General features: G+C 26.8%; 1 protein-coding gene across 1 annotated transcript in view; it reads left to right on the top strand.

Moving 5' to 3' along the window:
* Positions 1-15,647, top strand: part of LOC114130372 (collagen alpha-1(XV) chain) — a 245,455-nt gene that overhangs the window by 114,991 nt on the left and 114,817 nt on the right. The window contains 1 exon segment of the mRNA XM_050198517.1: positions 13,579-13,650. Coding sequence (XP_050054474.1) covers positions 13,579-13,650 — 72 coding nt within the window.

Raw genomic sequence — 15,647 nt, 5'->3', positions numbered from 1 at the left:
AGATTCATAATAATGCTCTTAAAATGATCTCAACGGTTTTCATAAATCATGAAATTATTTGTAATAAACGCAGTTATAATATAAGTTAGTAATTTGACATAGACATGTGATGTGCAAGTGGCGTGCTCTTAATATTTTGGTTACGTTTAAAGTTTTACTGAGCTTGTAATAATTACCATCAAACCTTTTCAACCCGGTGTGATTACATTTTCTCGGGATTGTCAAGTTGCCAGATATTCATATCACAAACAATTTTTATACATTAGTGTACCATTATATAGCTAAAACAAATATTGCTCTTTTCCAAGAATGATTGGATACTATCAGGTGATTCGTTAGTTATGCATATTAGATTATATATTTTTTTATATATGAAAATAAATACGTATATCTAAATAAAAATACGATAATAAATGCGTAAAAATTGAGAGCTTGAAAAACACAGTCAAAGTGTAATTCGATTCTCGTTATACCGTTACCTGGTATAAAATATCACGTTATATTATTAAATTCCACATACGTCCTATGTAGATGATGAATATTTTAGACTATCGGACTTTTAATGTTTAGTATTAGGGTTTTAGGGAGGTACGAAGAAAGTGGCCGATTTGTCTCGTTTGAAAACAGGTTAAACGAACACCTTTCGCCTTCGTGAGCATGCGATAAATTGAGTTATTTATTTAATTGACTCAATTGATTCACTAAAAGAAGTATATAATATGTGATAGTAACACATTAAAACCATTTATTACCAACACAGACTCTAAGCCAGTGTAGAGTTTTAAACATATTGAAATCTATGAGTAGTAATTTTATGATAGATTTTGTATTCCGAATAAATTATAGTCTGAATAATGTTTTACGCATCAAAACCATTGAACTGTCAAAAAAATAAAATGTACAATAGTATAGAATGTTGATTTCTGCAAACCTTGTGGGTGTAAAAAATATTTGCTATTTGAAAAAAAAACGTCGCAATGTCCAAACTTTCACTAAAGGTATAAAATGTATTTATACGTTTATACCTGTGCAGCCGCCGTGTATAGCACCCGTCTCATCGAAATTCTCAGCGTGTCCGACGACCTTATATAATAATATTTTGTATAGTTGTTACGACTTTGCGCTGTATATTATGAAGTAGGCACCTAAAACGTCGAGGATTCTTCCAAATAAATTGCGCAGATACCGAAATTCGCGTCCCGGTCAGTTTTCCGAAACGAACCTTTGCGATGAAAACGTACAACTGCCGCCTGCTATAATAAATAATGATATTAATATTATTACTATACGATACGGTTATCATATCTGGCTATCGGAGTATTCGTAACGGTAATCGTTTTTCCAAATCATTATTGCGAACGAATGAAAAAAAAAAAACCGGAAATATTATTATTTTATTTTCTTAGATATTATATAGGACGTGGTTTTCGATGCTTATGCGTCTCGTCCAATTGGTCGGGTCACTCGTAACTGTCCGAGTCTATTTGCGATATAAAACACCGCTATAATACAGGACCCGTAGTGTATGGGTTAGGTAAGTATAATGTATTATATAAATATATCTATGGGTATATATAGTATATGAAATAACCTGAGGGCGTTTATTCGAAGTGTGCACATTACACGGGTGCGCCATCGCCGGCGTCGAGACGTGCGCGAGTATATTAAATGCACGTACACTTTAGGCAGGAGGACACGGTTCTCGTGAAATCGTACCTACCCAATGATCCGTGCAGGGAAAAGAAAGAAAATAATAAAGTGGAAAATTGTATTTATATTCCTTCCGAGTATAGATATTATTATGCGTTAAAACGCCCCGTGTCTGTGTTTAATTATGCGGTTAAACGACGTTGAATATAATATATAGTAACATGTACACGCGCGCGCGCACACACACAAACGCACGTGTTATTAAAACTTATAAAGATGTCGAATCGCACTAAAACGTTTGTCACAAGGTATACTCGAACATTCCTGACCGTCGGACTTATAATTTATGAGCCGTTACAACGTACATTATGTGAAAAAGTTTAACAAATCTTCAACTAAAAACTTAAATGGATTATGTGACATATTTATTTTACAACAATGAAAAATTCAAAAATGAATGATTTAAAACAGCGTAATACTATATATTTTCATAATAATATTTTAATTGATTCAATGACATTTTTTGATTATTATTATATGTGTGTGCAAGTCATATTTTAAAACTAATATTTTTTAAACAACTAACTTGAATTTATATAATTTGTTTCCTTGATCATTTTTCGATATTATTTTTTTGCAATAGGTACATCCATAGATTCAAAGAGCATGATAATAAAAAAGTAACTTTGTTTACAATGAAATTGATTAATTTTTTAGTTTGGGATCAATTGTAATCGTCGATCTCACAAAATCAGTATTGTTGGGTGTTTTATTTTTAAATTTTAAATTAAATCAAACACTTTTCTAGTATACGGGAAAATTCAATTTCAAACGCAGCTGCAAGTTTCCAGGATTTAGAATTGATTCACAGCATTTTTTTATATAGTTGTTCAAGAGTTACACTTTTACAGTTTTCAGACACATAATACCTCTGAAATAACACTTTCACAGGTCCGATTGTGTACTTCATAGAAGTTTACACATAGGTAATTGAATTGAACAAAGTGATTGTTGTACTGTTGTGTATATACGCGTCAAAATAATAATAATAAAAAAAAATCAATATCTAAAATCATCATACCTTTCAAATAGGCACTAATTAAATAGTATTCTTGTTTAAATTATATTTTCAGCATTCATAATAACGTTTTTAATTATTAATTAAAGAAATAATTATGTTATGTCAACATATTTCAATAATTGTGCCATCATAATAAATCATAATACTTAATATATTAAATTATAAAAAGAAAAAATTAAAAATTATAAAATACCTATTACCTACATACTCGTACATGATAATATTTATATTCATGCATTTTTTCTTTTTTCAGATAAAATTCTAAAATGTAAATTCTATGGTCATAAGAACTTTAAACAATTTATTGTATACTTGCATAAGTTTAAAATTAGAAACTATTTCACTAAATATAATATAAATTAGTCTTAATACTTCAATATTTTAATGATTTAAAATTATTTTTAAATGTTTTAATAGCAAATTCAATAATAATATCTTTAACACAATATTCTTTTTAACACCGTTTTTGTGATATTCTTTTAAAAACATAGAAACAAAGGTACAGACTCATTTTAATTTCTTTATCAAAACAACAGAAATACCATTTCCTTTGTAATACAACCTGGACGAAAAAAATACATTTATTCGGAGAAATCAATTTTTTTAGTTGAATCAAAATCAAATTTTGTATAGTCCTTGAGATGATTTATCTGAGAACAAAATAACAAACTTAAAATATTATAATATTGTAAGCTGATTCCTTTCATCTTAATAATATAAAACATTTGAATTTCAAACTTAAAACATTGTAACAAAACATGACGTAATGGCAAACGGTTAACATAAAATAATATCTTACGATGAATTACTGAAAAAATCAAAATTGAAAAATCAAAATAATACCATAGCAAAAAAAAAGGAAAAATATTTTTATTTTTTTTTGTTTATGAAGTATATGAACGTATACATTTCCACTATAAAACCGTACTGTCGTCGAACCTCAGTTATTTATTGATTTGTATTCACGGTCGTTTAATGGAGATATTAGCTCAAATTGATTTATTGCATAGTAAATATCTTATAGAACTTATTCTAAACTTAAAGTTCGCAGCTCATTAAACGGTCCATTAAAGGAAAGAAAGATTACTAGAACAAGGGACTAAAGCGAACGAATGAAAAATAACTACACGCACTCACACACATAATATATTATATGTACACACATACAGGGAACGACTGCTGTGTCGTGCTGAAGTTGAGAATAATAAAAATGGCCCCCCTCCCCTTAAAAATCACCGGATTACTGTGGTAAGCCTGCGAAAGTTTTTACTTCTGTTGAAACTTTGTTGTCAGCTTCAAATACGTAACGCTGGGTGTAAATAGCGTATTGTGTGTAACTCGCATAGTACTACCTATGCATATTATATTCAAAAGTTCGAATTTAAACCAGCGACACTGTAATGTCACGGCGGTGTACACATTGTATCACTCGGCACGAGTTTCATTTGAATGCATAAAAATAAAGGTAAAAACGGGATTTGTCGAATACTGCACTCGTATTATCCGTTTCGACGTCGTTTAACGGCTTATACAAAATATCTGAGACCTCGAGGTGCTAATATAATTTGAAAATGTGTAAAACGTGTTTTGGGTTAAACCTTGTCACTATACTGAGTGTTATTTACGTACAATCAAGCTCACAGTATTAATACGGTCTTTATTCAAAGTAATAAGTAAAAAAAAAAAAAAATAAAATCAACTAGCCTCGATGTTATTTTACGTATATTATGGTCCACTCAGTTTCAAGGCAATAAAGTGTCTTGATCGAATATTATGGGATAACGATTTTCATAATATATTTATACAATACACATTGTGAAGATACTTATTATGTTTGATATTTCAATAAAACATGCCTAGTATAATATATGGTGAGTATAAACAAACAACTAATTTTCGTTTTTAATCTTTGATATTAAAGTCTATCTTGGGTGTGTGAGTAATACGAAATATATATATATATATATTATTGCAGTAACCTTTCATGGCTCACAAACCAATAGCGTTTCATCAAGGTCGGAATGATAAGCTTTTAAAGCGATTCAAAGTAAAAGCCAAGACAAAACATTGATAGTTTTCAACAAAGGACTTTTAACTAGACAGGCGTTTACTATAAAAAATATACTTCCTTTTTTCTTTTACTGTTATAACCAGAGACAATAACACTACGACATCGCATTTATTTCAGCTTCAATTTCACTAAAATACGTACATTTTTCATTAGTAATTCGTCGTTAGTAAACATACCATGTATAAGCTAGTGACCTTCACGTGTAATGCACAAACCTAAGTTTATTTTTGAGTACTATGCGATATATTGCAATCCTTTCAACCAAACCAAACTCCTAAATATGATGCATAATGTACGTGCTTGCATTGTAAAGTATCTGATATTTTTGGTTATGAGATTTAACGGACTCAGGTGAACATACATAAAAAATGTATTATAATACATAAGTGGTATAATAAACTATTCCGCATCACAATCACAGTTCTTTTAATATTATGATTTTTTTTTTCATTTTTAAAAAAATATAATAAGAATTTGTTGTATATAATATATTTGTATATTTAATTAAATATAAATATATATTTATGTCAGTATTTAAATATTTAAAATCATAATTCGCTTCAATAAAAAAATGTATTTGATTAAAATAATAGATAACTAGTAACTACCTAAGTTAGTCATATAAATAATGCTGTTTCATTGAAAATCAAATCAAATTAAAACATGTTTTATTTTAAATGAATACAAAATAAATATTAAATAAATTATTTTAACTGTAAATACATTATTTTTACGAATACGTATTCAAAATTATTTACAGATTATTTCAAATAAATAATAAATATTTTACTAATACGTAGTACATTTCAACACAAAACAACATATTATTACTTGCATAGTTCATAATATAATATAAGAATATTTTTTTATAAAACTATACAACTATAACGCTATCAAACTTCCGACGCATCAAACGCACATTACAGTGTCTTCAATATGTGAAAAAAAATGTAGGTAAATAAAAAATTCTTATTTCTTAAAAGTATAGGTTAGAAAATCCCATTTGGATGTTCCGTGATAACTCACGCACATGGAAAAGCTGTCATGTATTTGAATTTACATACATTGGTATACCTATATAACATGTAGACTGCAAGTGAAATAATATCTGAATTGCTTATCATTAAATTACCGTGGTAAGTTGATAGATGGTTTGTTTCGTTTTATTTTGAGATCAAGTTTATAAAAATGTATGTAATGTTCAGTGTGAGTAGAATAAATAATGATGTACTTACTATGTTCAAGATATATTTATGTTAAAATGGAACTTAAAACCCTGACCTTAAAATATATCGTCTACACTTGTGTTCGATTATTAACAATTTATTATTTTTAAGTAGGTTGATTTAATTCCATAATCATATTAATATACTGTGTTTTTAGTAAAACAAATGTATAGTTTAATAGATACAATATAAAGTCATGAACATTATGTAGGAGTGTAAACATTACTGAAATAAATAATAAAACAAACAATAACATTTTAATTAATTTCTGGTTTGATAAAATATACATTTTGTATTCAAAATTTCAAAAATAAGTTATCAAAAAAAAAAAAAAAGTTAGGTAAGTGAGTACCGCTTTTATATACATTAGGAGTTGAATGGTCCATTGCAATGGGTGTTAAATTTAATTTCAATGATATATCATACTATATAAAAAACGATTGCTGAGACGGTCTGTTAGCCTATATCGCATTAAGTATATTTCATAATATGATTTTTATATGGCTTTTAAAGCCATTTATTTTGCTTATAGTATACTAGTAGATTAATTTAATTCTTTCTGAAAACATTGCATTTGTTATATATTTAGAATTGAATCATTATAATAATTTATTATATTTACAACATAATATTGTATAACTGTTATTAACTTTTGAATTATTGATATTTACAATGGGTATTTTAAATATCATAAAACACTGCAATTAAATTTATAATGTAATAAAATAAAATTAATAAAATTAATCAACATACTTTTTTTTTATTATAATTTAACTGCATATAGACAATTCATAATACAGTAAAAGTTTTGAATATTCAATAAATATATTTTGAATTATAATAAAATAATGAACAAACGCTAAATGTATTATTAAAATACGTCACTTGGTTTAAATTTGAATTCAAATCTTTACTCAATATAATTAAATTGTAAAATTGTATAGTTTTTTTTTTATTTATTTACAGTATAAATTATTTATGAGAAATATTGTATAACGTGTTTATACCTTAAATATAAAAATTGAAGATTTTAAAATTATTTACTACCAAATACTTGTATTTTACTGTGTATTTTTGTAATTTTAACAAGATTTTCAATAAAAATTGAAATTTAAATATATATAAAAAAATTTTTTTCAATGTATTTTTATAATTTTTTTACAAATATAAGTAAAAGTTATATAAGATCTTATACATCCAACACTCAAAATAAATTGAAAATGTCTTAAACCTATAAATAACATAAATAATCATAATATTTTGAAAATTCTACCATTCATAGAAAACCATGATATAAATAGTTAGTGGAAAATTTCAAGTTTCTATGATTATATTTTTTTGAATTATAACAAAATAAAGAATACATTTTTATTTAACTGGTTTGGTATAATCATTCCTGTTTTACTTCAATTTATTTTTTGTTTAACCCGATTCTTAAAGAATACAAAAAACATTTTTACTCGAAAAAGTACCAGCTAGGTACAATAATAATTCTCTAATCCCAAAAGGTGGTGGAATGATACAAAAAAACACATATTATTGTAAAATCAATACATTCGTCACTCTACTCAGAATCGAATAGATGATGTTTTATTAGTGTTAAAACTTTTTTATACTTATCATTAATCAATTACCATTCTACTCTTGACAATAAATTTATCATAATGAACTTAATTAATTAAAAACCATTATACAACGAAATAGTTATTGCCTTTTTTCCAAGTTATCCAATGCCTACGTACAATCAATCAGATTAAAAGAATATTACGACACGTATATATTCTCTTGTCCTTGTGACAGTCGAAAACTAAGCACCAAGAAGATTTACTAGTCACTAGTCAGTATGATTATTATGACCTATAAACTTTTATAAACTACACACACAAATCCGCAGAGTAGCGATAGCCATTTATTGTTAGACTAAAGAAAAGTTCTTTTGTATTATTTATTTTATGAAATGCTTTATACTTTTCTCTGTCCACCACTAACGTTTAGTCTTGGTATGTTTGCTGAGTTGCTACCATTTATTTAATTGATCTCTGTGAAGGTTTAAAGCCACATTTCCGTGGAAAATTTTCCATGGGCTCTTTTACTGCTTGTTCAGTTTTTTAAGCTCATTAAATATTTATATTAATACACAATTTTAGATTTAACAACCAACAATTTATTAATTATTTGAAACGTACACGTTTACAATATTATTATAAGTATTTATATTTTTAATAGTTAAGTTTCAATATAATAGTGAATAGAAATTTATTGGACATCATTTATTTTAAAAAATATTTTCTTAATGAGCAAAGTAGGTACCTGCATTTAAAACATATCAAGAAACGCTCAATTTAATCAATAAAAACAATACACAGCTGATAATGTTAAACGTCGAGTACCTATTTTTTCATACGTAATATAATATTGCTATACACTATATTTTTCTATGATAGTAATTATTTATGAAGGTAAATTTAAAAATATGATTTCTATAACAGTTTTAAGTTTAATAAAAAAGGTACATATAAATATATGAGTTAATAATATAGGGTATGTGAATTAACACTTTTGAAAAGGTGTTGTTGATTCAGTAGACTAGTTAAACGCATAGTTCTATAAGGATTTTTATTATTCGAACTCAAAGAGGTGATAACGGCAACAGATGGCGTCAACAGCAGTGGAAGCTGACACCGTCGAATGAATTTTTTTTTTTTTTAAAAAGCTATAATTCGTTGGTGCTTGTATTATTAAAATGAATACTCTTTTCAAGAAATTTTTATTTCTAAAAATCTTGGCAGACGTTTAAAACACATTTCCTACATACCTATACATTTTTCAAAATATTTATGTTATTAAGTTTCAAACAACACATATGATGATGAAGTTTTAAGATTATTTAAATATCTCATGCGCTCGTAATACCCGTGCATATGAATTGCCGACATTAATAATATGTTCACATTTAATACAACGTAAATACAGCTTATGAAAAATCGTACTTTTTTAATGCGAAAATAGCATATATTAATAAATTTAAATAAAGAATACACATATTTATAATATGTAGTATTAATTACACGAATGAATTTATAGAAAACATGACCAATAATACTATTATTAATTAGTTTTTGTTCGTAGATTGAGTTTTTTTTTTTTATATTATCCTAAGTATATTAAATTTAATGGTTTTTTTTCCAAAACGACAATATTAACACTTATAATATATAAGTCATTAATTAAATGCGTTTGCCGTTATTGATGTAACAACTTATAACAATAATATAGCCGAATATCGTATTGTTGATGTATTGTGCCTATTAGTTATTAACCATTAAATACTCGTAATGCCTTTAAAAACCAAGTTCATCACTTGTCTTGTATAGTCTATTATAACTAAGATCGTACTCCAAACGCATTGTCCCAGTTTGTTGTATTGTTTCGTCTTGGACTTAGCCGTGATAACTCGATTTACTAAACAGAACCATAGAACACTGCATACAATACTTTTCAATCATTAGATAACAGTTGATACAAACTCACTTTATGTTAATTATCATATATCTTCGGCATTAAGAACATATTATAAATCATAAAATAAAATATTATTAATTGATCACGTTGATAAAATTGACTATAGAAATCACATTGTATTTTTTTTTCAATTTGTGTAATAACAACTAATACCTGTTTAATACTATTCAATGATATAATGAGGTACATTATAATCTGTCTCTATGCCGCTTTGATCAGACACCTGATTCTAGACTGAATTTTATAATATGATAACTCTCATGTGATTAATTAGTATACTATTTATTATATTTGTCAATTTGTTTCCATCAAATATCAAGACATTTTACATAATTTAAAAAAAATACAATTGCCGACTAAGTAGTCGAATGAATGTGACGTACGTTTATTGTATAGCTATTATAACCCTCCGAGTACACTATACATACGGTTTTGAAAGAAATATATAAAACGGCGGACGCCCATTTAAGCCGTACTAACGCATAATACAACATGGAATTTCAATGGTTTGTTACTGTGAAAAGAACGGGAAAAAATTAATATTTATAAATATATTATTATCATGAATAGCTTCTTTTTTTTTTTTTTTGTAGACGTTCAAGGGAATGAAAAACGTATGTTTAATAACATAAGCTTAGAATTTACGTTTAAGAACGTGTTGTACTTAGGTTTCAAGTATAATATTATTAATAACACTGATTAAAACGACAATAATTTCGTTGTATATCTCTATAACATGCGCCTAACTTAAATAATAAAAAAAAAAAATCGTCGTACACTGTCTTCCTGAAAACAAACATTTTAGATCGATTTGCACCCAGCGTGCGATCATATTAACGTCAACGTATGTTCCACATATTGTGTGCCACTGCCAGCAAGAAAAGAAATAAAGTATAATATAAAACGTAACAGAACACGCACAGAGACTTTAGAAACGCGATTCGAATGAAAAACGACACTCGTCATGTGTAGTGTTTGTCCATGTGCGCACAAGAAATTGTGCGAAGAAATAATTGGCTTGCTCGTAGTAAAAAAATTAAACATCACTCAAAATAAATAATATAACGATGAAAGAAAATATGTAATATGAAAATACTTATGCGAATCGTATTCAACAGCATAGGGTAAAAACTCGCGAAAGACTTGCCTCCCGAACGGTCGGATGTGTAAAGTAATATTTAATGTCATGTATTGTTCGTCGATTTTGGACTTTCCATGTACTGTAAGTTCAGACTTACAACACGTATTCAATGTCATTATATACAATATACTATTATTTATATAACACCGAAGTAGGTACATCAGTGTACTGTTCATGGTTTAGTGTTCTAAAATATAAGTCACCAAGCTTTTTACTTAACATTGACAATTTTGTGTTTAACTGGACGTCGTATCTTGATTGAAATTCCTTAATTTATCAATCTATACTTGCTATTTGGTTTAATCATTTGACAAACTATAAATAAATTATGATTTATATTTTAGTCCCGACAAAAAAAAATCGAGATGGTTTGTTGTGATTATTATTCCCTCGTAGCTTTAAAACGCTTATATTTTATAATATTTTATTTTGTGTTCAACAAAAGAAAAACAAATTATTTATTAATTAGTATTGGATACATTTCGTAGATATTTTATAAGTCGGTTTTTGCTGTTTTATGTAGGTATTTAATTTTGATTTATAACTTGTTTATTACTTAATAAGATCTCCCAGTTAGTTAAAATATTGCATTTTATATTCTAAGACTTCATTACACTTTAATAAGTTAATATTAAACACAGCATGACATAGTACTCAATTGTAAACTTGAGTAATATTTTAAAATAAAACAACAACATTTAATACTTTATTGTTTTTGGTTACTGTCAGATTTCAAATGACAATTTCATACCAATTTGATGTTTTCAAGATACTTAAACTAATTAAAAATGTTTGAATTAATGTGTAACAGAAAATCAAAACTACACTAGGTAAGTAAATAATGAAAATACTATTTAAATATTAACAATAAATGTCATCAAAGAAGTACTGGTTTAGATACAGAAGTCAACCAAGTACTCAAGTTAAAAAAATTACAATACTTTTCAATAATTATATTTTTTTTAATAATGTTTTATTTTTTCATATTACTGATCTTAAGATTTGAATGGTTTGATATTGTATAATATTTTACTCAAAGTTATATAAATTTGTTTTCATTTGTTATATTAAATGGGGTATTGCTTTGATTAAACACATTAAAATAATTGTAGGTATAACGTTTGAATTTAATTTTATAATAATGTTTTATAATTATTGTAAAATTTGTTTTATTAAAACTTACAATATATAGCATATGATCAATTTTTCGTTTTCTCTTGGGGTTATTCTCAGCCCACAATTAAAAAATCAAAATACATATATATATGAATGGAATTTTATATTACTTTTATATAACCATGTTTAGAATTTATGAATTCATGCTAGTATTGATAGAAGGGATACATTTTTTGAAGTTTTATTTATAACAAGTTTTAAAATTATGACATCATATTCTAAAAATCGAAGTACTAACAGACTTTTTATTTGTCGATATAACTTTTTCATTTAAAGTTTTAGTTCACACTAATTCAATAATAGATAAATAGACAATAAATCATCATTTAAAGTGTCTCGTTTGGTTGATTTTACAAAATTACAATGACTCAAACCGGTTATTTTACCTATTATAATATTCTCAGTCTGGGGATTTTATTAAAATATTCAACGAGCATAAATTATGTTCATATTTTATTATACGCTGTAATATAACGAAATCAAATACAATGTATAAATGTATAATAGCATCACGTTAATGCCCAAACACATCAGTAAAATTACGTTTAACCATGTATATATATAATATGTAGTATTTATTACGTCAAATAACAACATTTTGTTTTAACATGTCATTTGAGTATAATACGACAAACACGTACCGATTATAGGACCGACCATCGTCGATTATTATTATTATTATTTTCATTTTTTCGAGAACAAAAAAATCATCATTTCACACCCAAATAACATAACACTAATCGAAATCGATTAAAAATAGATTTATCAATAACTATATATTAATACTCACACTACCAAAAAACTTTAAAAAAAAAAAATGTCAATAATAATACCAATTACATGGAAGATAGGGACGAAATTATAAAAAAACAATATTAATCAGGTAATCTAACATTTCGAGGCGGAACACATTCCACTATTGTTTCGTTCGACATATTATCACGCATTTCTTGGAATTTGTGTTGACGGTGATACGGACTATCACAAAATCAGCCAAAACGTTTGTGATATTAAATCAAAGTAACCTAAACAAGACCAATGTCGCGAGATAATCGCTCGTCTGCCACACGGAACGAGACGTGTTTGAGTTCCGAATTTGGACGAACAACAAATAAATAAAAAAATATATGTGCATTCACGATCATTAATCGTAAAGTCACTCGCAGTTCGGTTTTCGACAGCATATTTTTATGTGAAGGGTTAGCGCACGCGCGAGATCTTTATTTTAGGAACTCCCGGCACACACGCACTGCCCCCCTAGATCCCCGACACGAGCACGTGGAAGCAGCAGCAGCGCATATGATCCAAGACGATTTTCGTTTCGGTAGTTTTGAAGTAGTCGTGATAATCGTTGTCTGCGTATAGGTAACCGGCAAACGACTATGGTTCGCCACGTACCTTCCACAGTGACGACCGCGATCGAACGATAAGTAATAATATCAATAATATTATTATTATTATTATATTATCGATATTATTGCGCTATCGTAATAGCTACCGAGAAATCACTTGCGTTCTTTTGATATTTTTTAATTTTTATGTGTTTTATTGTTATTAATATTATTATTATTATTATTATACATATTTCATTTATATTGACTCCGCCGATGTGTGTTGTATCGATTTAATATCTTACGAAAAATATTACATTGTGTTTAATACCATTATCATGAACACGTTACTCACGTGGGTTTTTGTTCTGTCGTTTAAGGGGGCCATACAAGAAATGAAAATCTATTCATCGCCAGATTTCGCCGATATCCAGTGCACTGAGCTTTTGCAGGTAAGTCGACCGCTGAAATAGGTATAGCGCATTATATACATGTGGTTTGATCGCATCTCCGGTCAAAAACTTATATACCTATGCTTATACGAAATAAGCATGTTTCTAGTAATAAGACTTGAATGGATTTTAGTGAAACACAGACCTCTTATCTGTTCAAGACAAAGGTAACCGAGTTAATGAAAAACAACTATTTTACTTTTAACTAAGTTCAGTCGAAATTATATGAACGTGAAAGTATACGTTCAAAGTTAACAATTTTAAATTTAACAATTCATTTTTAAAATTAAGATTATAAAAAATAATATTTACTTAAATTGGTTAAAAAGAAGTTAGTAAATTATTAGTTTTTAATTACCACGTCATATTATAGTTATTGTGCAACTCTAATTTTTTTTTTTCATTTTTTTTTAATAAAAACTTAATATTTTGTCAATAATGGTTTCTATAATATTATGTACTATTCCTTTTTATTGCATACTGGCAATAGTGGTTTAATCAAAATACAAATGTATCAACTAAATAAGCATTCAATTAAAGGATATTAATTTGTATTTAAAATTATTGTGTATACCTACAACTATATAGCAAATAAATTAAATTAAACTAAATTAACTGAACTTTGTTACAATAGATTATTTAATTAGTTAAGTTAACTAATAAAATAATTAACTATGCACTTTGGCTTTAACTTAGAACTAGTTTCTACCCGTATTTGTAAGTACGTATATCATATTTTATTGTTATGCACCTATCAACTATACACTTCAACTTTTCGAAATTCCAAAGAACTAAATTTAAATTTAATGATGGTTCGTTGCAATAACTGTGTAAGGGCAGCATTCGATTGAACTTGGTACATTTTATGAGACTTATACAATATACATACACAGATGTATTTTAATTGATTTTATTTTACGTGTTTTGTTAATTGAAAAAGCATTATACAAATTTTTGATTCTCTAAGAATATTTGTTTTGATAAAATGTAAATTTTACGGTAAGTATAATAAGGCTTACTGAGTATAGGCATGTAACAAAATAATTTAATTTGAATTAACTGTTTAAAAATTACTCAATGCCACTGCAGTAGCTGCATTAAGTTTTATTTAAAATTTATAATATTTATTGGTTTTTCATCCACCTCAATACAACTAAACTTTTTTTTACTGCAGATTATTATTATATTAAAAGTGTAAGACAGAGTTGTTTTTATACTTTTAAGTGCATTTACCAATAAATTGTACAAGTTTAAAACTATAACATTTTTACACGTTATATACGTATACAATTGGTAATATTAAATAATCTAGACTGGAATAAAATATAATTTAATTCTATATTGGAATATTATACTGTTACTAAAGTTTTTTTGGTTACACAACCAGAATAGGTACCATCTTTTTAACGTATGACGATATAACATTTATATGATGCCCAGTTTCGATTACAACTATACTTGTAAAACATAAAATTTATTTTTTTTCTCTCCTTCAACACCGAGAGTATTGAGAGTATCAACATATCTCTAAATATATTACATACAGTTGAACAACGTGAATGAAATTGATTTTATTCATGTTTTAAATGAGCTGATAATTACTTATGCCGAACAAAATAATGATTAATCTTCCGATGTTCAAATTATCTAGATTTAAATACCTACGCTATAAAATTCGTAATGAATTTTTTTTCTATTCGTGTACTAATTATAAATTAATTTATCAAGCTTTCCTAAAACTAATTTGTATGCGATTCATTATAATTTGTATGAATGAGTTTTACCCGCTAGTTAATAATTATTAACAAATTATATGGCAAATAAATTGGGTAAAATTGTTTTTTTGAATAATGAAATATTTTGATAACGATTTAACTATCGTTATCGATAATATTTTAATCAATATTTAATTGAACAAAATACATTATTGTGGTTTTAATAATATTATTATTATACTTTACAATTCTTCAGGACAAAAATGGTGTATTTAAATTAAA

The sequence above is a fragment of the Aphis gossypii genome, chromosome 1, assembly GCF_020184175.1.
Source record: "Aphis gossypii isolate Hap1 chromosome 1, ASM2018417v2, whole genome shotgun sequence".
NCBI lineage: Eukaryota > Metazoa > Arthropoda > Insecta > Hemiptera > Aphididae > Aphis > Aphis gossypii.
The sequence above is the reverse complement of the archived record's forward strand: the minus strand, read 5'-3'. Positions and strand labels throughout refer to the sequence as shown.